At 38.3% G+C, this 26214-nt stretch overlaps 1 protein-coding gene across 1 annotated transcript in view; it reads left to right on the forward strand.

The window, feature by feature from the left end:
• The window catches only part of adam19a (ADAM metallopeptidase domain 19a), a 156211-nt gene that overhangs the window by 88915 nt on the left and 41082 nt on the right, over nt 1-26214 (forward strand). The window contains exons 4-6 of the mRNA XM_018693824.2: nt 8650-8731; nt 17601-17677; nt 24842-25025. Of these exons, the coding sequence (XP_018549340.1) occupies nt 8650-8731; nt 17601-17677; nt 24842-25025 (343 nt within the window). The remainder of the gene's footprint in view (nt 1-8649; nt 8732-17600; nt 17678-24841; nt 25026-26214) is intronic.

The following is a 26214-nucleotide window of genomic DNA, read 5'->3' on the forward strand; positions in this document are numbered from 1 at the left end:
TTCAGTTCTCACTTCCTTTGTGCCTGAGCAGCATGATTTCATGGTTCACTGGCAAAATCAGTTCCTGTTCAAGACTTCTCTTATGATTCTGTGTACTTCTAAATATGTTCTTACGATAAATGTAATGAGAATTACTTGATCAAATCTAATATACTGTTATGATGAGATAACACATATGATAATGTTTATGTTTGTATCCATTTGAATAGGAGCTTTGGATAGTTTGGTTGATTAAATTTATTGGAAATTGCAGTTCATACAGACTTGTAGGTGTTTGCAGTGGTGGAGTGATGACTGAGAGGATGAGTCTGCCAAGACCACTGTGGGCCTTTAACTGTAGGCTAATAATTAATCTTGTTTACAGTGGAGGAGTAAATGAGATGACCCTTGCCAAAATGGTACAGTCCTACCTTAAGATGGTCGTCGAGAATATGTGTGCATACTGCTGCATTTTGATGGTACTGTAAGACTGTAAGATGCAGAGCAGAAGTTAAAGGGAATGGGTCATGCTGAACAACTATGCAAGTGGGCAATGGAGGTACTAGTGTTAAAGGACTTGTTTAATATTTCGTGAAACATGCAAATTCTCCTGGCCTGTTAACAAAAACCCTCAAAAATCCCCATGACCTAGTGGTCAGTTTGTCATAAAATATTTGAAGATGCACACCATGTCATCCCTGTTCATTTCATCATAGTGGCATGGCTATGATGATGATTATAGCCATGGTAATGTCAGTCTGTTGGTCAGTTTTAGCCTTGGCCAAAGGTGAAATGACTGACTGAATGACCATGTGGCACCACCATGTGGTTGGCATTTCTGTTTTTTAGTAAACTATCTCGAAATTTCGTACAGAAAGGCAGTAATTTTGTGATATTTATAGCCAACCTCCCTCTTAATCTGGATGTATGATGCTTTTGTTCTGTATTGCAGGCATGAATCAAAAGCCTCACACCATCCCAGTGTAAATACTTATTTTTTCCTTCTTTCACTTAGGTTTACATGTTCCATGTCTCAGTCACATCATGGTTCTGTAATTGCCTAATCTGACACAGTGACCATCTCGATGAGAAAAATACTATGCAGTGTAAATGCAGCACTAAGGATGGCAAAAACAGACATCAATGATTCCATTTACATCTTGAACATTGTAGCTGCTCATTCTTCACTCTATTACCAGCTCTTTCTATTCATCCAAGGTCTCTCCCTCCTGCCCTCTCTTTCTCTTGCTGTATGTTGGCATTCAAAAGCAAAACTCCCCCAAATAAATAAATAAATAAAAATACCGGAAATGTCAGCGGTGGCATATCTTTATGTTTTTCATAGTATCCTGACCCTGACTCTTTGTGTGAATGTTGCTTCAGAGATTATCTGTTTAAAAGTCTGTAAGCTTTGTTACTCCCCTGTTGGTGAACATCTGGCAGATTCAGAGGTGTGTCACAAATATTTTTCCCAAATAACAAAGGGCATGTGGTTTGTTTTGTACCAGGGTGCATATGGAAGATTAATGCAGGACACCTTTTTCAGGTACCATCCTGTTGATCTGTTGGATGCTTTTGTCTTGTCTGTCTTGATGAGTCTTTTCTTTCTTTACATTTTTGGTTTGGATAAGGAAAGTAAAGATTTGCAAAAAAGGTTGATTTTTTTTTCTACTGTTATTATTCTTACAGCAGTGGGACTGTGGAACCCCAATTAGGAATCTGTTGGACCATCAGTTACAGTAGCAGGAACATGTAAGGATACTTTGTCATGTTAGCTCTTCAACTGGAGATTTGCATGATGTAGAAATTTCTACAACCCTTTCTGCTCAAGGACTTAAAAACCTATATAATTAAAGTAAAGCTAGAGATACTTCATTATGAAGCTGAACAGAAAGCCACTCCCAGTTCCTGAAAGGCAGCCATGGTAGAAACACAAGGTTTTCACCTGACAGCTGTGATAATCAATGCTCCATGGAAGACTGTGATCACTTGCTGTCAGCCATGAATGTTTGACTGATCTTCACGTACATTTATCAGTGAACCAGTGATCCTTGGGATATCACCATGGATACTATCAAAGACACATCCTCCTTCTCCAGCCTTTAAAATACACTCTCTATGGAGCTATAAAGAGCATCAGTGTGCAACCACAGAGATAAGGATGCAAGCAGTTCTGTCTCTCTGGTTTCTGGCTGCAGGAGGCAAAGGTCAGCACATTTTCTCTCCTGGACAAAGAAACCTTTCAGTAGCAACTTTTTGAGCTTTACAGCATGACACTGTTGTTAGTAACCGTCCAGAATGCTTCATTTGAGAGCAACTACACCTCAGGCATTTACTGTATTTAATATTCAGCTGTTGATGGTCCCATTCAGCTAGCTAAATACGATAATGACGCGCTTTACCTCAATGGAGCCATTCACTGACTGTGGTATTCCCTGTTTTCCTATTAGTCCTAGTGGCCTGTAGGCATGTCTGTTGAATAAGATCTTCTCAGACTGCAGAATATTCTAGTCATTCACTTAACAAATGGAGTCAGTTTCATGTGATGTGTTTGTTTAGACAGCTATAACACTGGTTGCATTTGGCTGTGTTTGCTCACAAAGTCTGGTGATGGCAGAAGCCTGTTTATATCAGATTTTGAAACCGACAAAGGTGAGGTCTGTGTGTTGTTGACTGTTGACATTTGGATCGTTCACAGGATTTGTGGTGTTCCACCCATCCTGTCAGTTTCTAATGAGAACACACCGAGTAAACACCCACAGGCAATGACTTTTGATTGAGCAAGTGATGCCTGGTCAGCATGTTAACACTGAAGAAAAATCATTCTATAAACAATTTTAATGTTATTTTTGCAGTTTGGGCCATAATTACCATGTGTTATAACACCAGCTTCATTTCTAAATAGTGACAGGTATCAGAAGGATCTTATCAATACCTCCACTCTAATTGATACAGTTCAACATAAATGTGAATGGGCTAGAATGGGCTAGAGGGAGGAGGGGCTGCATGGTCTCAGAATTAAAGTTTTCAAAATCATTAAATTGCATGGTTATTTAAGTGAAGTACTGACATAAAGTTATCTCTAATATTTATTTAAGTTTTAACAATTGGCTGTTGGCAACAATTGGCAACAAGCTCAATATGGCTGTGCAAAATATACTGGCTATGGATGAAGATTGGACTGGACCGGTCCTCATTTAGAAATGAGACATACCACAGACATTCTTACTTGGTGAGTAATAGATAACAATCAGCACTGTTCCCAATAGACCACTCACACCAAAACTGACAAATTGTCATGTGCAACATTAGTGTATGTCAGATACAGCAATATCAATCCAAAGTTAGCTAACGTTAGCCACCATAAGCTTCTGGTCATACCAAACCAACTAAGACTGTAGCAGAGGAAACCCAGAGTGTGTTAATTTAAGAGAGGGTTTGTTATATTGTTTCTGAATGCAATTTTTCATTGAAAAGAAAATAATATATTTTTACTTACTGTCAAAAGCAATGAAGTCTCACTTTAAGTCTCCTTTAAAGCAAAAATGCCAAAGCCTTTGCTGGATTGAGCTACTCAAATGTATGAATTGTCTCTTTTGTGTCATTTTTAATTGAGTATCCTTGGGTTTGTGACTGTTAAATGGAGAAAACAAACCATTTGAGGCCCTCATCTTGGGCTCTAGAAAATTGTTATGGGTATTCTTGTACAATTTTATTACATTTTATAGACTCAATGAATTATTGATTAATCAAAACCTAGCCAAGCCATAACTTGTCTGTAGTTGTTGTTCTTGTTCAAAGATAGTATTTTCTTTGAAGGATCACACACAGACAACATCTGATTTCCATGTGGGGGATTTCTGCAGCAGCATCTTTGCAGCACCAGATCTGAGAAACAAGCTCCCTGTTGCTTTTTCACTTACCTCTGTCAGTAACATCCCTTCTTTTACTCATCATACTTCTATCCCTTGTATTTGTTTCTCCTCTCCCCTCTTTGCTAATCAATCAGACGCCAAAAGAGAAAAGATCATGGGTATAAAAACAGTACCTCTACAGTACATCCAGGCACACACACACATAGCTGTGTCCAGCTGCTTATCCTCTCGGCCTGCTCATTAGAGCAAATTATATCAACACACCAAAGCTAGACTGCCTGTCTGCTTTCCTTCTGCCTCGAAAAGAGCCCATTACTTTTATTCTTGGAAGTAGCACAGCGGTTTGACCCCAGCTACACTGTGTGGCTTTGCAGCTGATGCTCTGAGGGAAAGAGAAAAGCTGGGTGTGTTTGTGTAATTATTCAGTATCAGGGCCGCTGATGAGTTGTTCCACATCCACTGGCACTTTTTTAATGAGCATTCATGGTAGACGATAGTGCTTAACGCAGTATGTGGCAGAGTGAGGTCTGTGCACATTCTCCTTTACAGAGGTGGTGGTTTGAATCTAGAAGAGAAAACAAAGACGAATTAGAATCATCACATTTTCCAGCGCGCAGTCACCTAATTTTTCTTGTGGAGAAGCATTTCATTGTTCTGTTCGTTCGAATGGTCTGGTTTTGCTCCTAGCAATATACAACATCATTTGCATGTCAGTTTTGTCACTTTTCTTCTCTCCGTATCTCATGTGCTCATATGCTTTGGTACTAATAAGTACATAGATGCAGTTTAACAGCAGGACTGCATACACACTTTCCTGCCTATGAATCCAATACATTCACCATCATCACTGATGTAGAACATCTAACTTGATGCAATCAGGCCTGACTGTGAAAACGCAGGCACTGATGTACTAATCACAGTAAATGAACTGCAACAGCAGCAAACATAAGTGCAAAAAAACCTCTTAGTACTGAAGCCGCCATTTACCATTTATGCCTTAGACTGATGTATTGTGGCAAACAACGCTTCCTCAGAGAACAACTGCGATATCCTTCTTTTATACTGAGTGAAAGGCTCAGTATGCTTCAAACAAAGTACTTGTCTAACAGTGTTTGACACCTCTCTCTGACAACAAATTTAAGAGGGAGGCTACATCTGATAATTAAATAGTAGATGATAAAAGAAATTTCTATTCAAGGGGGTGAGGAAAAAATTGCATTAGCTGGTGTTATGACATTGTGCACATTTGATTTCACATTGAAAGTTACCTTGAGTGAACCAGGTTGAATTATCAGACACTGGTCACAATCTCAGTCTGGTCCTCTGGTTTATCAGCCATTCCATCGTACAATAAATCATCAAGTCATAAGTGAATGACTGTGAATATTATTGTTTATAATAAGTTGGGTTTTATTTTGTAACTCTGGCCAGTTCAAGTGATTATGACAACATTGTGCTCGCCAGAGTAATTGTTGAGATCTGGGAATGTGGCGACCTCGTAAAAATAGGTCCAGATGGGCAAGAAACAGCAGTCAGAGGATCAGACAGACTGTAAACAAACCCCCAGGTTAGCTGTCTGTCGTAAACATGCATCGCAGTCCACAGACTAATTTCCCATTCAATTTTAACCTACCATGTTTGCCATAGTTGTGCTTATATCTCAGCAGTTTCTAGTTTCTAAGTCACAGCCACAAAAAACCCTAAGCTGAAATAACAGACTTTTCCCTCATTTTTCCTAGACATGAACAGTGGTAATCCAACTGCCAAGCATTAGTGAGCCAACCATCACACAAGTCTTTGTCAAATCTCCAACTGAACCCCTCTGCTTCCATGAATCTCAATCATGGAAACACTGTGCGCTAGCTGCTAAGAGGCTAAATGTCATTCCTTTGCACATTTGTTTAAGAGAAACTGCATCAGTAATATTTCATGTTTATGTGTATTAGTATTAGTACTTGTACCTCTAAGCCCAAATATAGTTTTGAAAATTGGCCTGAACCTGACAGCCTGACAGCTTCAATCAAGCTTGGTGGCTTGAGTTGCAGACCTCCACACATTTCACACATACTGATCAGTGCTGTGTTGTTTTGCTTTAGCACAAAGGTCATTTATCATATAAGGAGGTGATGACTGCAGGTGCACATTTCATCCAGTGTTTGCTAAGCTTGAAGGTTTCGCGGAGGAGTTAATCACACTCTTTGCCAGGTTTTTAATTAAGCCATAGGAGATATTTGACTGTGATCTTTGTTTTTACACCATCCTGACAGCTTGAAAGACAGTGACCTGCCATGAAAAGCAATCAGCTTTTTCTTCCTTCTCCCTTTGATGAAAATGCTGTGTAAATACTGTCCTGAATAAGATGGAGTTGAATTTTGCACACTACTGTCTGTGGACCAGCTTCAATCGAATTAACGTTAGAGGACTGCCACGTAAGACAGTCTTTTTATATAGCAGTGCAAATTGTCTGGAGTAAAAGGGGTGAGAAAGCTGGATTATGTTCCATTATGATCTCCCTCAATGAATAATACAATAGGGCCTCCGGGACCAAATGGAGATTGGGCTCATCTTTTCACGTCCGTCTTCCATTTGCCCATTTGTGCTCAGGGATCTGCTGCCAGTGTGTTTCTCCTGCCTGGTCAGTAATTCAGCCACACACAGAGGCTGAATAAGGCCAGGCATCCTCATGGTGCTGATCCATACATTTGTAACACTGAGGCGTTTGTACAGGGACATCTTGGCATTTGACAACCAACTCCTTTATCCCCAGACATGACAAATGTCACCTTTTTCTCCTGCAGGCTAAAATGAAGCCAATGCATTTTTGTTGTAAGGTGACCTTTCAGGAGACATCAAACAATAATCTCTTTTCTTTATCTTTGGCAGCACTGTGCAAGCTCTCTTTCACAGAGCAGTAACAAAAGTATAGATAAAGACAAGTTAAGTTGCACAAGATAAGAATTTGCATAAGATAAGTAACTAGGAGATCAAATTTGATACAATCACAATCAAGGCATTTGGATATTTTTTCTTTCTCTGTCTCTTTTTGTTATCAACGCCCAACTCCATCAACATGAAAGACTCTGGCCCTGCTGATCCAACATTTAATTTGGAGGAGATTATGCTTTTTGCAATCAAGCTTGGCAATGTCAGGAAATGATATAGGGGACGTCAGCAAGCAAAGAAAGAAGCTATGAATATTTTTGAAGCTTTGTCTGACTTTGCACTTTCTTCAAAGCAGAGATTCAGTAGGCAAGTGTAGTATGAGATAGAGCGAGGTCTCACACATCAGGCTCAATCAATTACTGTCATTACTCTGACTTCATGATGAAGGAGGTTACCATTCTCTGACATTTTTATGAAGATTGCATGTTGCCTGTTTAATGTTTTATGTAATATTTATTTTCTGAGTTTAATGTAAAACAGAGAGCAAATGAGGCAAAACAGGAAGGAGTCTTACTCATATTTGTGTCTCTTGGGTTTATGTGTTTCCATCTCAGAGATTCAACCAACAGCTAACATTCTGTGTGGATTCACCTCTTGACCACCCAGCCATTCCAGCATGTTTGCCACTGAGACTCTGTAAAATTAAAAATGAATAATACTTGATAGACACTTAAGGCCTTAAACTGTCCCATTACTCTTACTGGGAGAAGCTCGTGACATTTTAAAGGAGTGCTCCAGCAATTTAATATTGTACTTCCATAAAGTTGTGGACACACAAGAGATAGAATTTTAAAAAAGTTAAATAAAGCAGCAGGGGGCAAGATGTACTGACTTTTAGTCAATCTTCTTAAATGTTGGATCCTATTTTTTCCATGAATGTAATCAGCAGCATCTTGTCAAGAGGTTCTCCCTGCCTCAAAAATGCCTTCTCTCCTGTTTGGCATGGAGAGGCAATATGGCAATATGTGTTATCAAATTGAGGGCAGTCATCTTCTGCTCTGATTAAATTATGATTAAATGTTGAACCCTCAAGTGTTTATTTTAAGAAATGTGTTCAGAACAAATGTATAGATAAAATATAAAATGATAACAAATGGTAAGAAGTGAGAGAATGTAGGAGAGAGTGACTTCATGTCATCATGGGATTTTCTTTAACTCAGTAATGTTGCAGTCACAAAATGTGGTATATCATAGCATGTAACTGGTTTAATATCTGTGTTTAATTTTTATACATTATGTAACACTGAAATCTGAAATAAACCACTCTTCCTTCACTGCTTCATTTGTGCATATAAGGCAGTTTTGGAAACATTCTTTGTTATTTCTAAGCAAACTCACAGTCAGCTGCTGTCAGTCACTTAGCTAGTTGAGCTAATGACATTAGCTAATAACATCAGCTAATATCATTAGTGACTGAAGAAGAGCAAAACTTCCATTTTGTCAAGGCACTCCCAGCCTGATGCTGTTTATTATACCATGACATTATCTGATGACAAAACAAGGTCGAGCAGAAACATTTACAGTTAACTTAGTCTCCATTTCCCCCATTTGGTTCTGGTGGATATAATAGTACTTTCACCCGACTGGACACAAAAGAAAGATGCTCCAATTGGATAAATACCTGGAGTGTTTTCTGGAGTGTAAAAGCAGTGCACAAAATGATTTGTCAGTGAAAATGATCCTAAAATTGCTAAAATGTGTTCTGTGTGATCATGACCTCAGACTCTATTTTTCTTTGTTCTGTCCTATTTCTACCAGCTGCTGCAAAGACCTAAATTCCACAGGGATCTTTAAAGTTAAATCTTATCTCACCTGCCACCTTTTTCTCCTCTCTTCTCTTTTTCTTTCCCAGTGAGCTTTTAGGTCTAGACTTCACAGAGACGTACTACACAGAAAATGGGCAACCGGTGACTGTGACCAATCACAATTACACTGTAAGTATAAAGCAACAGGTTAAAGCAAGTATGTAGGAAGTTATATCTCTTCTCCCTGTCTTTCTCAGCTGCTTAACAGCATACTCCTTCATCAAGGGTTTTCAACCTTTTTCTTAGAACATTCATTGATTTCATTGAAGTCTTTATTCTAAAACACCCTTAACTATACCATAATTTACACCTAATCCTAATTCTAATCTGAACCCCAGTTCCAACTTCAAAGGGCTGTATCATGTTTAATACACCTATAGTATACAGTCACCTTTGGAATTCTGGACTAGGTTAATATGATTGTATCACATCATTTCTGCTGATTTGTGATGCTACCAGTCTATCACACAGGTGTTTTATTGGATTCAGATCTGGTAAAGAAATGACATTGAATTTACTGTCATGTTCATGAAACCAGTTTGAGATGACTTTTGTTTTGTGACATGGTGCATTATCCTACTGGAGGTAGCCAACAGAAGATGGGTAAGCTGTCACCGCACAGGGATGTACATGCTCAGCAACAATACTCTGATGGGCTGTAGCATTCAAACTATGATCGATTGTCATTAAAGGGCCCAAGGTGTATAAGGAAAACATTCCCCATGCCATTAAACCACTGCCACCAGCCAGGACTATTGACACAAGGCAGGTTGGCTCCATGGATTCATGCTGCTGTATCCAAATTCTGACCCTACCATCTGCATGCCTCAGCAGAATTCCAGATTCATCAGACCAGGCTATATTTTTCCAGTCTTTATCTGTCCAGTTTTGGTGAGTCTGTGCCTACTGCAGCCTCTGATTTCTGTTCTTAGCTGACAAGAATGGAACATGGTATTCTGCTGGTGTAGCCCATCCACCTCAAGGTTGGATGTGTTTTGCATTTTGAGATGCTTCTATGCTCTCCAAAGTGGTTACCTGAGTTACCACAGCCTTTCTCTCAGCTCCAGTCTAGCCATTCTCCTCTGACCTCTTTCATCAACAAGGCATTTCTGTCCAGAGATACTGCTCACTGAATGTATTTTGTTTTTGGTACAATTCAGAGTAAACTCTAGAGATGGGTGTGTGTAAAAGTTCTTGGAGATCATCAGTTTCAGAAGTAGTCAAACCTGCCCATCTGGTACCAACAATCATACCACAGTCAGAATCAGAATCAATCAGAAGTACACTTGTGGTCAGTATTGGTAAAATGTTCAGTAATTATAAATGCTGTCTTTGAATATAATTTTTGTTAGTCAAAGCCCAACTTGAATCTTGAATCTTAAACTACAATGAAAAGTCTGTATTTAAGAACCAACTGCAACAGTCACACTTCATTAGTTAGATTCTATTCTTTTATGTTTTCATATTTTGTTTGTCTGCCTTTGTCTTTGATGGATGATACCAGTCTTATACAAATCTGTGGAGAGATGTTCTGCCATTCTTCACAAATGATTCCTAACAGCTTAGTGGAGCTCTTTAGTGGAGGGGGTTTGTTGGTTTGTCTTGTTCTTTTGGTTTCGAGTCAGGGGACATATTTGGCAAGGTCATAGTTTTCACTCTTTTCCTCTTTACAAATTTTTTGCAGTGTGTTTAGAATCATGGTCATATTGGGGAAGTTGTCTCCTGCCAAGTTTCTTTTTCTCTTAATTTTGTTTGGAAAAGGCATTTTCATACAAAAACCATCAAAACAGAAGTACAGAATTGGTATTTTCCATAGTCCTTTTCCAGTTTTTTTCCCAGTTCAGATGTCCATACACTTTATACTTTTGGCTGTGAACTCAATTTATTAATCCAGGATCTCCTGACCCTTCAATGAGCTTATTCAGGCAAAAGGAGTGGAGTAACATTAAGATGACTAAAGTGTTGGTATTACAATCACACTGTAAGAGGAAGTTCATGAAAGAGTTCTATGAGGAAAAACAGTACCACTCCAAAGTCATGATTGCATTCAGAGAGCTATATTTCACATTTAAAACCAAAATCTTTACCTCTTTATCAAGCAGTAGTTAGTATTAACATGTCAGCAACAACGCATACTGTCCCAGCTGAGGTTTCTTTACAGTCTCTAAAGGTGACAGAGATAGATTTAGATAAAGGAGGAGGAGGAAAATGTTTCTCTTTGTTTAAGTCACTTTCACACCTTCTGTTCATGGGTTCCATACCAGAGAAAATAAGATGTTGTTGCCTAGTGTTCACACTGACTTCTTATAAATAATTCCAGCAGTACATTACAAACTAACTCTAGACATTAATGTATCTTAGTTAAATCAACAACATGAAATACTATATAAGCAGCAGGTAGGGGTGATGGAAGGAGCTGGTGCAGAAAACTGTGGTGGCATGAGAATGATTATCAGAGTAACTCTGAAAAAATATCAGGTTATAATGTCTGTGATGCACACCTGAATGAGTATGACTGGATGTTTCTAACTACACAGCTGTGAATGAGCCAGTCATTGTAAAGAATACTGCAAATGACTGAAACCAAGCAGCCAATACAAGCACGTCAGCAGTGCTCTGCATGATCTAAGGCTGTGCTTCATTTCTTAGGATCACATGGGGGGCGTCATAGTGGCAACAAGGCTGCTGCCATCAGTGATGCATAAATTATAAAGCACTTTATGAAGGCTGTCGGCCGTGTGTCAGACAGGATGTGTGTGGCAGGTTTGGGGAGCGGGGCTTGTCAGTTAGGTTGAAAGAGTGTTGAAGGAAATAGAAGCTGTATGAAAGACTAAGGTGCTGCTAGAGCCGCAAATCAGCATCATACTGGTTACTTTCAACTCTAAAACCTTTCATACCTGCATAAAAACAGCTTTTATAGATAGGCAGGCACAGTATCAGAAACAGACATCACACGGACACATATATATGTGAGTACATGTAAAGAAGTGGTGATAGACATGAACAATAGTACACATTCATCCACTCTTGTATGTTTAATGAATCCCATCATGCACTGTTTTATTTACACATAAACTGTAAAAACACTGACCTGGTTAACGTATGCATTCCAGGCTCAAGGGAGGATTTAATGCATATGTGGCATTTAGCATTATGTTGTGCAATGATGCAAATAGCATTGTAATATCAATCTGTATCACAAACATTCTGAAATATAATATATTTAATCTAAAGAAACAATCCTGTCATTGAGTATATTAGGAACTTCAGTTTGGTTCTACCTTAAGACAGCCACCAGGTCACATTTGGATGAACTTTACCAGATCCTGCTCCCATGCCTCTCTAGTTTAATGGGGGAAAAAGTTACTCTTTAAGGCTCTTAGGTTCACAGTATGAAGAATACCTATCACCCTGCAGTCAAACAAATGAAATGCTACAAATCCTTTGAGAAACCATTAAAATGTTTGTCTCACATGACCCTAGTTTCCTCAGTAAAGCCAACCAGTGAGGTATTTTTAAACAGAGCAACATTTTATGATGAGTTTAACTTCAAATCAGTATAAATACCCAAATATATGAGGTCATTTTCTTTCTTCTTTGTTTTCTTTTTTTTCTCTCTCTCTCTCTAAAGAATATGTTGAGATTGATGACTGCGTCTCTGGTCTTTCATCATCAGTATTTAGTAAAATCACTATCCTCTTCATGCAACGTCCACTGAAGTCACTTGATTTCAATCTTAAAAGGCTCAAGTTATCAGGATCTCTACAGACATCTCACATCTCAAGAGTTTTTGATGATCAGAGGTGGTTTAATGCACTGATTGGTTCTTTGATCAGTGTAGCTGTTACATGCTACATCATACAGACAAATCATCCATTTGTCCTCAGTAGACTCTTGGCTGCAGGTCTGTATGCCCAATTACGTACACTTATGCTTTGTTGAGTGATTAATAACTTTTTCAAACAAATAAGAGTTGAAGTCGAAAATGAATGCTTAGTTTAGTTGTATTGCTGCTGTTAGCTCTCAGTTTCTCATTTTGAGATCAGTCAAGTGGATGTAATGATGTTATATCACCCACTTTGTACCACCTTCACTTCCTTTAGAAACAGTTAAGTACAAGTAGTCCCTGCACATATCATGTAAGATAAAGATTTTGCTTTAGAATGTTGTAGTGATGGCGATGTAGGCTCTGTTTCTGAGCACAGTGAATATAAGTATGAGCGTGCATACAGGCTCTCACAGCCATCTCAGTCACACATAGCCTGTCACCATGCTGTCTGCCCAGTGGCTCACTTGAGGTTTGAGGATTTGTAGGATTCTCTGATAACACTGATGATACCAGCATCAAATAGAAGCCAGTGAGGCTGGATAGTTGACAAGATCCACTGATGCAGATGTTTTAGTCAGTGGATCAATGAAATTAAGGACTTAGATGTTTACCACTGGGTTTTTAATGGTTATATTAACTTCTCACACGGGACAATAATAAGATACTGTGGCTCCTGACACTTTAAGCTTTAATTCAGTCTCTCCAATCGCAATCAGATGGTTGCTGAAACCATTATCTGAATCTGGAACTACTGAGTCTTAGCAGGGGATATGTAATGCTTATCAGTTTGATTTTCCATCCCAAATATTTTTCAATTTTCTATCTATGCAAAGTTGATAGAAGAATTAAAAATATACAATTAGAAAATTAGAGTACTGTTATTTCTGCTCATGCCGTGAGTTGCTCAAGAGGGTGGGACCTAAGCACCTGGCTAAACTTGAGATCGGCCAGCAGGGCAGGCCAGATCGCCCATCATCACGCTGGCTTTCAAAGATCACATGCAGTCTCCTGACAGCAGAGAGAATTCTCCTGCTTCTGAAGCGAAATAAACAAATTAAATAACCCTGAAAATGCATTGTCACAAAGCTTGAAAACCCTGTTTTTCTTAGACACATGGCTCATGGCAGCTATGCTACATAACATGATTCTCTTGTAGAACATGATGCATTGGTTTAACCTACTCAATCAGAATAGAGAAATTGATTCCCTCACAAGCCCTAATTTCTCTGGGGATCACTCAGAACTCTAAAGTTGATTGTATCAGACAGAGTCTTCAAAGAGCTCTGAATTGTTTGTCATTTAATTGTTTGTAGAGTTAAATATATTAATAAGAAAGCAAGGAACACCTAAGCCTTCGTCACTTTGCCTTTGTATGGATGGCTGTTAGTCAGGTGTTGTCTTTACTGTTATATGCTGGAGAACCACAACAGAAATAAACCATTAGACTTTATTGTGTTACAGGCATCAGGGATTGTGACTACTGTCAGTTCAGAGTCACAAATAATAATTTCAAGGTCTGCTGTAACTGTTAGTGATCTGCACCAAGAGTCACTTTCAGCCATCAAGTGATTGTGTTTTTGCCACAGCTGTTGATAGAAAGGTCGACTGATTCACAAAAAGTACACCTGATGGGACAACTTTCAGATGAAAATGAAACAAAAGGCTCAGCACAGAGTGAAACACAATGCCTGTGTTGCAACATTTTCTTGAATTTGCGATCAGTTTATGTGATGTAAACATTGTCAGGTTTGATTTTTGATTGCAGTGAGATTAATAGAACATGACTGTCTCGCTCGCCAGCCTTCCAGGTTATGGAAAATAAATGTAGAGTTTGCTCTGTGGTTTAGCACTAGTCCCTACCTAGTAGCTGCTCCCTACTGCATATTAGCATTGAAGTGGCTCTTCTGTGGCACTCTTTCAAAACATCATTTGTATTAATAATTCATTTGCAAGTGATATTTCCAGGCTTTGGTCAGTTGTATTCAATGTTATCCAAGCTGCTAGGTGTATGTAATATCATACACCACATATAAGAGGCACATGCACAGAGGAGCTATTGAACAGCAGCCCTATGAAAACATCAACCCTCACTTTGCCTTTAACCAAACTTTATCATCCAAAGGGAATTATACACTACAAAGACAGAGCAAGACCGTTCTCACTGGAACAACAGGGGGACGCTAACCAGCTGGTCACATCAGGTGGTGGAATATGTGATGAAATACTTGTGTATCCCAAGCTGACACAAATCACACAAAAAGTCACAAAAGCACTGAAAACATCCTTGCAAAGAGCATTAGAACATTTTCACCATAGTTGACTAAATGCAGACTTCAGCTTGGAATATACTGTAAAAAGTGCAAGTGCAGTCAAAAACAGATTGCAAACTAGACTAAAAGTGTACATCTCCAGTGTTAACTTCTACAAAAATGTTGATGATGTATCAACTCTGATCATGCACTGAAACTGCAGATGGGCTCCTGTGTCTGCACGTGGCAGTGGTTTTCTGCACAGTAGGCCTTCACAGATGGCAATTTATTCTCCACGCACCTGAAACGAGACCTAATGGGCCAATCTCTCGAGCTGTATCCACATTACATCCTGTACATGTAACCAGACTAATTGCTGGGAGCTGGCAAGAAGTGTTCTCACTGACAGTTGATTTGTATGTTGGCTCTAACAGAGCACTCATTTCTCCTGCTGCCGCTGTTCAAATGAAAGAGCTCATTTCATGCTCTGATGAACTGACAGAGAATTTTGAATCGTCAAAAATCGACATGCAGGCATAATTTAAACCTCATAGTGATAAATCCCCTTTCAACATTAACAGTCAGTCTTTAGGCCCATAGGCAGAGTTGGTTTTAGAAATCATGAAAGGTGTGATACCTTTGCACTTGAAAGATTGAGTTGAAAATGTTAATTTCTTTCTTCGTTTGTTTTTCTTTTTTTATGAACTTTTCTACAAGTTAGAATATGGTAGTGAGTAGAGTGAGTCTGCTGATCTGGCAGCTTGTCTGGTTTATTTAGGGTTTTAAAAAATAACTCTTCTATCTCTTGTTTCCTCAGCTGCTCTTTTTCCCAGGAAAGTGAACTAAATTGACCGCTGCCCTTCTCTTCATAGTTGATTAGGAACAGAACACTACACACACACATACACAAAGCAACACAGTTCAGTGTGGACCTCAGTTTTGTGGTCACAGTTTTTAGTATCTGTTAATGCAGGGCAGTGGAAAATTCCAGGATGACTGCAGCATTTCAAAAAATTAAATGTCAACAGGTCAGGTGCACCAGACAGAGTAACTGCAATGTACTTGTGAGGGAAAATTATAGTTGGATGCCGTCCCAAACTGTTTAACAATCAATATCTTTGATTGTTTGTGTCTTCCAGAAACATACTCAGCTGCAGTTGAGCAATGTCTGCACAGTTTTCAACCAAGCTACCACTCTCTGTGCAGTGCGGCCTGTATCTAACTGGTCAACCATAACACTAAATGATTGTTCCAAACAATGTGTCCAGTCTCTTCCATAACAACAGTGACATTTGTTATATGAATTGTATATCTGGAAACTAACTCAACTAACATGGATTAGCTAACAGACAGCAAGTGTCCCAAAACTCTTCAGGTGGAACCGTGTAGAACTTAGTTCAGCAGTAATACTTCACAATCTTCAGAACCAAAGAAAGTTGAGCACAAGTTATGTGTACTAAATTCAGATCAGTGTGCAATTGTATCCTAGAGTTAATAAAGTCTGTGTGGTTTGTGGAATAAAAGATTACAAATTAGTGTACATTGTACTGTATGTTATCCATTTTTATTTATATATAATATGTCTCCTTAAAGCAAAAAGAGGGGAAAACTTAAATATTCATTATGAAATATTCATACAGCTCTGTTTTGTTAGCACGTTATTGATAATGCTTCTCAGACTCCAGCAATGACTCATTTCAGCTTTGATTCCACATGTTCATCATACCCTCAGGCAGCCTGCCTCCTACTTCTCAAAGTTCTTCAAATTCAGCTTCTTTTGTTTCAAGTCTGATAAATTCATGTCAAATCCTCATCAGGATGTTTGAGTGACCGAGCTCCAGCCGTCACGTAAACATCATCATGCTGCAAGGAGCTTTGCATATATGAAGCTTAGCGAAAGTTCAATCAGGGAGACTGTCTATCTGCACTGGGCTGCTGACTCTCAACTGCTTCCTGTTATCTCTAAGCCCCACCCACTAATTCTGTTTTCATCCACTTACAACCGTCACTCATCTAGAGCCAATCACCTGTAAGGTGTATCAGTTTAAAATGTTCTCTTTCTCTGCTGTCATTCAGCTGTCATTTCAGCATTGCGACGTTGTACGACCCACCTCCTCCCCTTCACCACCTTCAACTGTGGATGCCTGGCCATGTTTCATCTACCCCTGATCAGAAGTCCCCTCACAGGAAGCCGTCCCAACCTCAGGCCTCATTCCTCCTCCATGTCTCTTTCTCTCTGTGTCTTTCTAAACCCAACCGGTTGAGGCAGATGGCCGCCCACTCTGAGTCCGGTTCTGCTCGAGGTTTCTGCCTCTTAAAAGGAAGTTTTTCCTTGCCACTGTCGCCTGGTGCTTGCTCATAGGGGGAATTGTTGGGTCTCTCACGCAATAGCATAAGAGACAATCTATGTGCTCTATGCGAAAAGTGCCATGAGATAATTTTGTTCACGCTATAAATACTTGACCTGACTAAGCCTTACTCACCATCACCGCCACCAGGTCTAGGCTCCGGGGGGGTATTTTCCTATATCGGAAGCACCACTTAAAATCTGAATGCTTCCCATGGAGATCTACTTCCTGCTGGGGTCTAAGCGCCAAAACTCTGTTTCTCCTGTGCACAATAAAATTCTATTCTAATCCAGATTTGTGCATGTTTTTCTTCTAAGTCTCTCCTGATTGAACTGTATTGATTCCTCATAGTCTTGTTCAGATACAGTGGGCAGTGATTTTACCAGCAGCTGCAGTCATGAAACAGGAGCATGTGGCTCACTTTAGGGACACCTACACCACAGAGTTGATCCTGCAGATTGATTTTCTGTTGGCTGCACCGGAGGCATGTCTGCATAAACATTATCATAACTTTCTGAAGCTTTCCTCCAGATGAAACATCAAGCATTGATGTTAGTTCTCTTCTCTTTCAGGATCATTGCTTCTACCATGGCCATGTGAGAGGACATCCGGAGTCCTGGGTAGCTCTCAGCACATGCTCAGGAGTCAGGTACAGTAAACAGCTTAAGACTCACTTCTGTTGCAATTTGTGCTCTTTGGGTAAAGCTGCTCTGATTTGACCCAGACAAATTACAGCAGGTTGCATTCTAGATATAGTTTCCCAAGGTCATTTTCAATTCAAAGCCTTTTATTGGTATTGTGGGTATAGTCTTGCTGATATGGATATGTCATAAATATTAATGCACACATTTGATTAGAATATTACCATCAAAGCAACCAGGGCAAAGCTATTGAGAGATACAGTCCTCTGGATCCCTAAACTCAATCCCAGATTTAGATGTTAGTAAATTTAAAAAAAAAATGTCCTTAAATCTGTAATATGATTGACATATCTGACCTAACACTTAAAGGCTAAGATGCTGTTACGTAAAGATTGTTTTAGTCTGACAGTCAGGAGACTGAGTAAATATACTGGACAACACACTGAACCATTGTCACATTTTCTTATACCAAAACTAACATGGATGGTAACCAGCAGCTTGCACTGTTTACATGCACTTAAATGCAGTCTGCACTGAAATGGCCAAAAAAGAAGTAAGAACACTCAGGATCTGGGTGAGATCACAAATGGAGAGGTGTGGGTAACACGACTGAAATGGCAAATCAGTCTGATTTTCAGAGTAATAACTGAGACTACTGAACAGCGCAGCAGAAGGTATGTTACTACGGGAAACAGCTTGAACCAACTGGGCAAAGAATGCAACTGTCCCGGGGCCCAAAGCCCTTGTGGTAGTTCTGGTGATTTAATTAATTAAAGATGTTTGGAGATATGCAATGCTAAAGCATAATCAAACAGTGAAATCTAGGGTGGCTCCTGGATCTTGAGGCCCTGTTTAATTTATTAATTAATTTAATAGTTTAATTTAGAGGTGCACTGTGTAGTTGTAACAGGCTACCTTTAATATTTCAGTTGATAATATGTTCACATGGTGCATGTCCTTGAACAAATGATCACAAACTGACACACTGATGATCTGGACCATAGTTTTCCCATGTAGAACTACTGCTGGGAGGGACTCTGGGCAACATGGAGGAACATTTGTGTGTTAATTTTTGCCTTGTGTGGCCCTGATATTTAATGACAGAGAAACATTATTAATTGCTACAGTAAGAGAGCATAGTATGTATATGACAAGTTTATATCTGTATAAAGAAGAAATGTCAGTTTTCTTCTTACAAGTGAAAAGTTGAGTTCCTAAGTGATAAAACACACCCTTGCTTAGTTCAATACACTCAGGTATTTTGCTGCTTCAGTCTTACTTGTGGAATTAGCTTATGCCAGCTAATGTTAGCTAATATCACCTAATGTTAGCAAAGTTTACCTGGCTCACCTGGCATTGTATATATAACATAATTAATGATATGATTATACCTGTAGACACAAGGAGCTCTTTATTTACTTTAATGTTAATAAAAATGTAATTGCACAGCTTTAATGTTTGAAACTGAGCCTGGAATCTTCCCTCAACACCTTTTGACAAAGTTTTGTCCAAACACAGAAAGTTCAACTTGCCCTTTTAGAAATTTCTTCTTTTTTTATTCTTATTCAGATTGTCATGAAAATTACTAATTTGATCCTCTTTGGGGATCCAGGCAGCAGTTTTAAAAGTCTTAAATGTTCACAGCCTCAGACAAATTTTAATATGGAACGCCTAGCACATTGAAGGCTCAGATTGAAGCTTTCTCCTGGCAAAGATGCTGCACATCCCTAGGATGTGTGTCCCAAAAATATATTCATGAATTTGATCCAATAAAAGAGACATCAAGTTACAGCTCAGTATGGCTTTAGTAGGAATTAATTCAGATTCCTGTTCAGTAAATCTAAACAAGAGTTTAAGGAAGTTTTTCAAAAACTTGTTAGAAAGTCCTTATATTTCTCTTTCTGATAGAAGCTGGTTCAGTGCTGACATGTCCGTCAGCACTCTTCAGTCCCTCTGTCCTGATCTGGGAAGGTAGCCAGATGCTGCTTGTTGACAGCAGCTTTGATGAGAACAGAGCAAACGTGGGGGAGAATAGAAATCTGTAAGCTAGCAGAATGTAAATGCTTTCTAAATGTCCAGTCATTCACAGAGCCATCCAAATGTGGGCAGACTGATACAAGTTTGTTCTTGGACTGAAAAACAAACAGATTACATTAAGTCATTAAGTTTCATTAAGGGATGTAGTTGTAAAATAACAGCTTTTTACTGAGTACAAACACATTTCTCTACAAAAACATTTTCCTCAGACTTACCTTAACACAGCCATGCATAAGGATTTCATGAATAAAGTATAGATATTTAAAGAGAAATGTAACATTCCATGAAAACCTTGTTTTTGTTGAGTTCCAGTGGTTTAACCTCTCACCATGCTAATAAAGTGTTACTTTGAACAGATTGATCAAAATGAAATGTTGATAATAATAATAGTTAATAGGATCCTGCCATATAGTCGTCAACTTTATAATGGACGGTTAAAAAATAAGTATTAAAATTGATTCAGTTCATCCAGAGATATCATCTTCTTCCTTGTCAAAACCTGGTGCCCGTGCTTCCCACAATACAGTGGTGTATGCTAGTTGCAGCTAATGTAGCCTGGAGTGTGTAGCCTGCAGATGAGATGAGGAGCAGGCTACAAAGGTCTGATAAGCTTGTCCTCAGATATTTTTGCTTTACAAACTTGCCATCTTCTGACCTAACCAACACCGACTCAATTGACATCACTTGAGGACATTTATCAGACCTCACACAGCTCCCTCTTAGGCCTTATGTCACTGTATATAAAGTAGTACTCCTCAATATATGGAAACAGACACTAATATGTTAAATTAATGAAGTTATTTTGTCAACTTTCATGCTTCTATTATCATATTAAACATTATATTAATGAATATCACATTCATTTGAATAAGGTCAAATTTCTAAATTCAAGTTAAGATGAATCTTTCATTAAAATAAGCAGTTGAATAAGCTTTAAATCCTGGTAACCATGAAACCAGGAATAATGTACTGTTGTCCTTCTCACACTGAACAGTTCCCCCTCTCTCAGCTTTCCCTGAAAAGAACAAAAACATCTCTTCTGTCTCTCGTCTCAGTGTGTGTTCTTCACTGTCTCATGAATGATTAATACAGGGTCATTTTAAAGTACTTACCTTTACATTCCTTGTAATTTTTGATGATCATAGAATCAATGCTTACTCTACTGTAATCTTCATTATAAATCACTCCTGAACAAAAGCCTCAATTAAATCTCTAAATTGTAAATGTTATTTTAGGAGGAAGAATAATGGCATGCTGAATATAAAATGATACTGTCAGAGAGATGTGGCAGGAAAGAAACGAAATCAGCAGAAGGATGACAGAGGTTCAGTGTGATTAAGCAGGGCAAGTAGAATCTAATGTTTGTTTTTCTGGAAGCTATGATGAAAGCATTCTGTCATAGGTCACTTTGAAAATTTTCTCTGCCAGGCAACAGCGCTATCATAAATGATGAATCAACAATGTTTTTTTTTTGTTTTTTTCACAAAACAACAGTGACTCCTCTGTCCATCCCCATTGCTCTCATTATATGACCATGAATATGGCAACCATTTTAAAAAGGAATTGAGAAAATGACAATGCTTTCTGATTTTACTTCTGGTATTTGTGTTTTAGAATAAAGGAGTGAAGAAAGTACCTTAATAAGACTATTTATTTTACTCCAGCTGCAGGGCTGTATGAAACACTTACTTTTCTTTACACTGGCCAACCTGCATGACTCCACATAACTCACACAGAGCTGATGATTATGCAAAAGAAAACTCTCATGATTGCAAAAATTGCCAGTTACTGGAGGCCCCCACTGCCAGGATAACAAAGTTTTGGATCAGAACTTTTTGTTCAGGTTTCAATATTGACCTTCTCTGGTCTTATCTAGAGTCCTCCAGGTGTCCTGCATGTTTTCATTTTCACTTCTGGCCCACAGTTGCCAGCTCATTTTTCCTGCCAACAACTTTCATGCCATAACGAAGTGTTTTGTATTGATTCAGGATGAATTACACGGTTTTAAGGGATATTGTTAAACAGCCTTGGACATATAATTACTTAAGAAAAACTACATTTTCTCACAAAGCATAGCTCAGATACCTCATCTGTGCCCATATGGTCATGCAGTGTGGATGAGCAGAATACGCAGCACAACTCTTTTCACAAAAACTATTTGGATTCTCTTTGTGCCTTTTGTGTCTGACGTGAAATAAATAGCAACTCTGACAAAATGTTCACAGACAAGGTGAAATAGTTTTCATACAAACTTCAAATGCATATTCAACCACAGTGAGCAGAGCCTGTATGAATCATTACTTTTCAAGGTCAGGACAGAGATGGATACGTAGATTTCTTAGTATGTGGTTGCCTTCATGGTCACACTTTATGAATATGAATATGAATATACAAGATACAAGAAAAGAAATCTTTATAATTGCTTACTGCACTTTTGAAATATGCTTGTTTTATTACAATGAAGCATTTATAAAGTAATAATACAAATGTTCTTTTTATGTAGTTTATTATGTAACTCTATTTTCAATGTCCTGATGTAGGTATAAAGTTTTTAGTAAATTGGTGATTAATAAATAATAAGATGCCTATACTATACTCCAGTTGGATTTTTGAAGTAGATATCAATATTGATAGTTGAATGTTAATAAGTCTTATAATAATATATAGGCAGATATTCATTCTTCAATATAAATCCATATCATGAACGGGCATTTTTGATAAGGGCCTTTTAAATTTGGTTGAAATTGTAACTAATGCATGTATGTATTATAAAAATAAACTTATCAGTACTGTCTGGAGGACAAACTATGTAATGGGCAAGACTGATCTGTAATAAGCTAATATCAGACCTAATATCACTACTGAGATCAGCTAATGTTGGAAAGTTAGACCTAGCTTCCGTGTGCCAGGTCTGGATCTCGACTCTCAGTCCTTCTTTGATGTCAAAATATATCAAAATGCACCTGCAGTATCGAAGAAGCTGATATTGAACATTGATTATTCTCTGTCCAGATCAATCCTGGCTGAACTTATTTTATAAGCAAATAATATAATTATTCACAAAAAGTACTTAATTGTTCATTTTTATGCTGACAATACAATTTTATATCACTAATGGTAAATTTAGGACTCACCATTGCTCTCTTAATCACAAGGTTGAATGGACATTCTTACTGACAAGAAGAAATCTTATGAAAGTCATTTATTCAGCTTTACAAATCTAACTCCCATGTCCTTACTCATTTAAGTCTTGTAATTACAGTTGAACTACAAAATCAAATAAGTATGTAATTTTAGATATTGCATATGTTTGCACTAATCTTGGCAAGACTAGTTTCAGTTAAATGTTTTTGTATGCTGGAAAAATGCATTTCAGTACTTTGAGAAGTTACTACTAACTGAGGTTTTAACTTGCTATATTAAACTTTAAATTTATTTTAAGTTTTAGTTATGTAGTTATCTAGTTAACTATGCTAAATTAGAGGTGGGATTTGCTCAGGGACAGCTGTAAAGTAAAATCAATAAAAGAGGTACACAGGGCATAGGTCAAACAACAGCTCTGATATTGAGGCAGTCTAATGGATGTGGGTTTAGTGGGGAAACATAGTCAGTAGCAGATCTTCGTAAGAGCAGAGTCTCAGTCTGTCTGGATGAAACAAGAGACTCCATCTCTTCCTCAGTCTCTATCACACGCACTCATACACACTTAAACAAACACTGGCTGTTTCCCCAGACAGTCACTGTTGCAGAATGACTGTCTTTGCTTTAAATTGCCTTTTTACTGGGCTGTGTTATCTAGGACAACAAGTCTTCAGGCTCCACTGTTCATCATTGTGGCTTCTCTGTAAGGATGCAAACAGGACTACACTTAAAAAATATGATTGAAACATTGTCTCCTCATACCACAACCACCCTCCTGCATAGATCCAATTTATTTTTGTGTCCTTTTTTAGCATAAAGCAGATCTTATGATTTGGACAGCATCACTATTTAATATTAACATGTGATTTGTATCTGAACACATTATCTCTTATAATTTTCAAACTGTGGGGTGTGAGTCAAGGAGTTGCCCTGAAGGAGAAATGTGAGGCAAATATACTGTGTGAGGTGAAAGAGACATATGCGCACCATTCTAAATGCAACAGGATGTTGTTGTATTGTTATTGTAGTTTGACCTGCTGATTTGACCACTGTGACATTCTAAGTTTTTAGTTGTAGGACCTGGCAAGAAGCAGACACAGAGACCAGGTGGAAATGGATAATGTCTCTGTCAGCTGTTTCAGTACTCCATCAGTGTGCTTTGTGAATAAACTTCCATAAATCCACTTAGAAATCACAGAAAAAAAGACTCTCATCAAAATCTCAAAATTCATCATGTTTTAAGTTTCCTCCGTTTCAAAGTAATGCACTATGGTTGCCTACAAGGGCAAACACACTCTAACTTCAGAAAACACATGCAAAAAGACATAACACAAGGAAATTAAGAAAACATCTTCATAAATTTAACAACACATGCAATGCAAATGTACACAGCACAACCAAATACACAAACACACTTAGAATACAGAAACCGTGAAACAAAAGCAAGAACACACAAATCGTGCGTATTTGGTTGTATTGTGTGTATTTGCTTTTGTTACGTCTTTTAGGTTAGATTGCACTTGGCACATTTCTCTGGAATTAGTCTTGCATCATAAGGCAAACTCTATTTTGTGTACTTGACAAAATGTTAACAAATTATTCTGATGGCATAAATTTTTGTTCCCTGAAAAATCTTGGTGAAAACTGGTGCAGTCAGTGGGTATATACCACCTAAACCTAACATCCTACATTGTGGTGTAACTCAAGACCAAAATAAAAAAAACAAAAACAAAAAAACTTGGACCTCAGATTAGAGATTTGCACTGTCCTACTTAAGTATGAGTTGCATTCAAGGTGATCACTGTTTGCAGTTACATCTGGATAAATTAAACCATGCATTTTGTGTGTTCTCAGCAACAATGGCAGCAACAAAAATTGGTTAGTGTTGCTTAATGTTTCTGACCCTCTTTGCACTTTCCAGGAAAACCCCATTATTCCATTGTGGTGTCTTCCACAAGCTCACCAGCTCTACTTTCTTTCTTTTCATAACACAGGGGCCTGATATCCTTGAATTCTAGTGACACCTACTACCTGGAGCCAATCAGTGGTGTGGATCCTCTTCACCATTCACTCTTGAATGCTGAGGAACTGCCAATTACAGGTGGAAACTGTGGCCACAGCCATCACACTGCCCAGTCCAACCACATCTCTGACCTGCTCAGACCATTTCATTTAAGGGTGAGTCTCCCAGAAATCAATTTCTCAGAAAATAAGATTAGACTATATTAGGTGGTTTTCCTGATGCAAATTTAAGTAGTGTGACGATGCTAGAATTTTGACTTCAACATTAACTAAAGGAACAGTCAATCATGCTATGAAATACACTTGTTTGCTCTCTCCACAGATACAGATGAGAAAATCAATAACACTTTAATCCCTGTGTGTCCAAAGACAAGCAAGTGTATTTCTGAAAATATGTTCCACAAACATCTATTGCATTGTAACTGTATAATATAAACTAGTAAATAAATAAACAAAAATAAATAACAAATAAAAAAGTGCCACACTTGAAGTAGACAGCCTCATACCAACTTTTGCTCAAGGTTTTGATGTAATTTAAATGTAAATGCAATACATATCTCCCTCCTGGTGCCAGTTTTGGTGGACCAAGGTCCATTTGACAATTATGTTTCAATCAGTGAGAGTATTGTCACATCAGACACCTGAGCAGAGGGGTCTCCCAGTGGGGCGTGGGAGGATTCTACTTAACATCTTCAGGGATGTCAATTTGAAAAACCTTTAATGCAGCCTCACTCTGCCTTAAGGGGGCTGTTAGTCCATCTAAGTCAGGCTTTGAGTGCAGGATTTTCTGTCCCTTGACATCTGTCTCTGAGGCTTACCCATTTGACAGTTATAACAGTTTTACCTTGCAGAACACAGGAGCTGCTGAAATACAGCTTCCTTGATTGGTTAGTTTGTTTATTGTGTTATTGTGTGACTTTTAGTGATGGAAGAAGTATTCAGATGCCTAACCTAATAAAAGTACAACACAGTAACACAAACAAATGAACTGATCAAGTCAGCAGTATTCCAGCAACTCCCATGCCCTGAGAGGCAAAAATAGTGATGTTTCTGGTCAAACAAAAAGGATCTTCCTCTTTGATAAAAAAAAAAAAAAAAAAAAAAAAAAACTCTGTCTGAATGCTATCCATAATGTTAGACAATAACAATCTGAGCCTGTCAGTGACAAAAACAGGCACTGCATTGGATGTGCTTTGACATGGACAATTACCTATTGGATTACATTGCAGCAGATGTTCGTGGTGCTTGTGTACACTGTTCTTGTTCAATACTGCACTGAATTTTGTTCCTATCAATCATTTACACTTAAAAGATGGGAAAATAAGGCCCAGGTTCAAAAATACCA

Source organism: Lates calcarifer, linkage group LG14 (assembly GCF_001640805.2).
Source record: "Lates calcarifer isolate ASB-BC8 linkage group LG14, TLL_Latcal_v3, whole genome shotgun sequence".
Lineage (NCBI taxonomy): Eukaryota > Metazoa > Chordata > Actinopteri > Centropomidae > Lates > Lates calcarifer.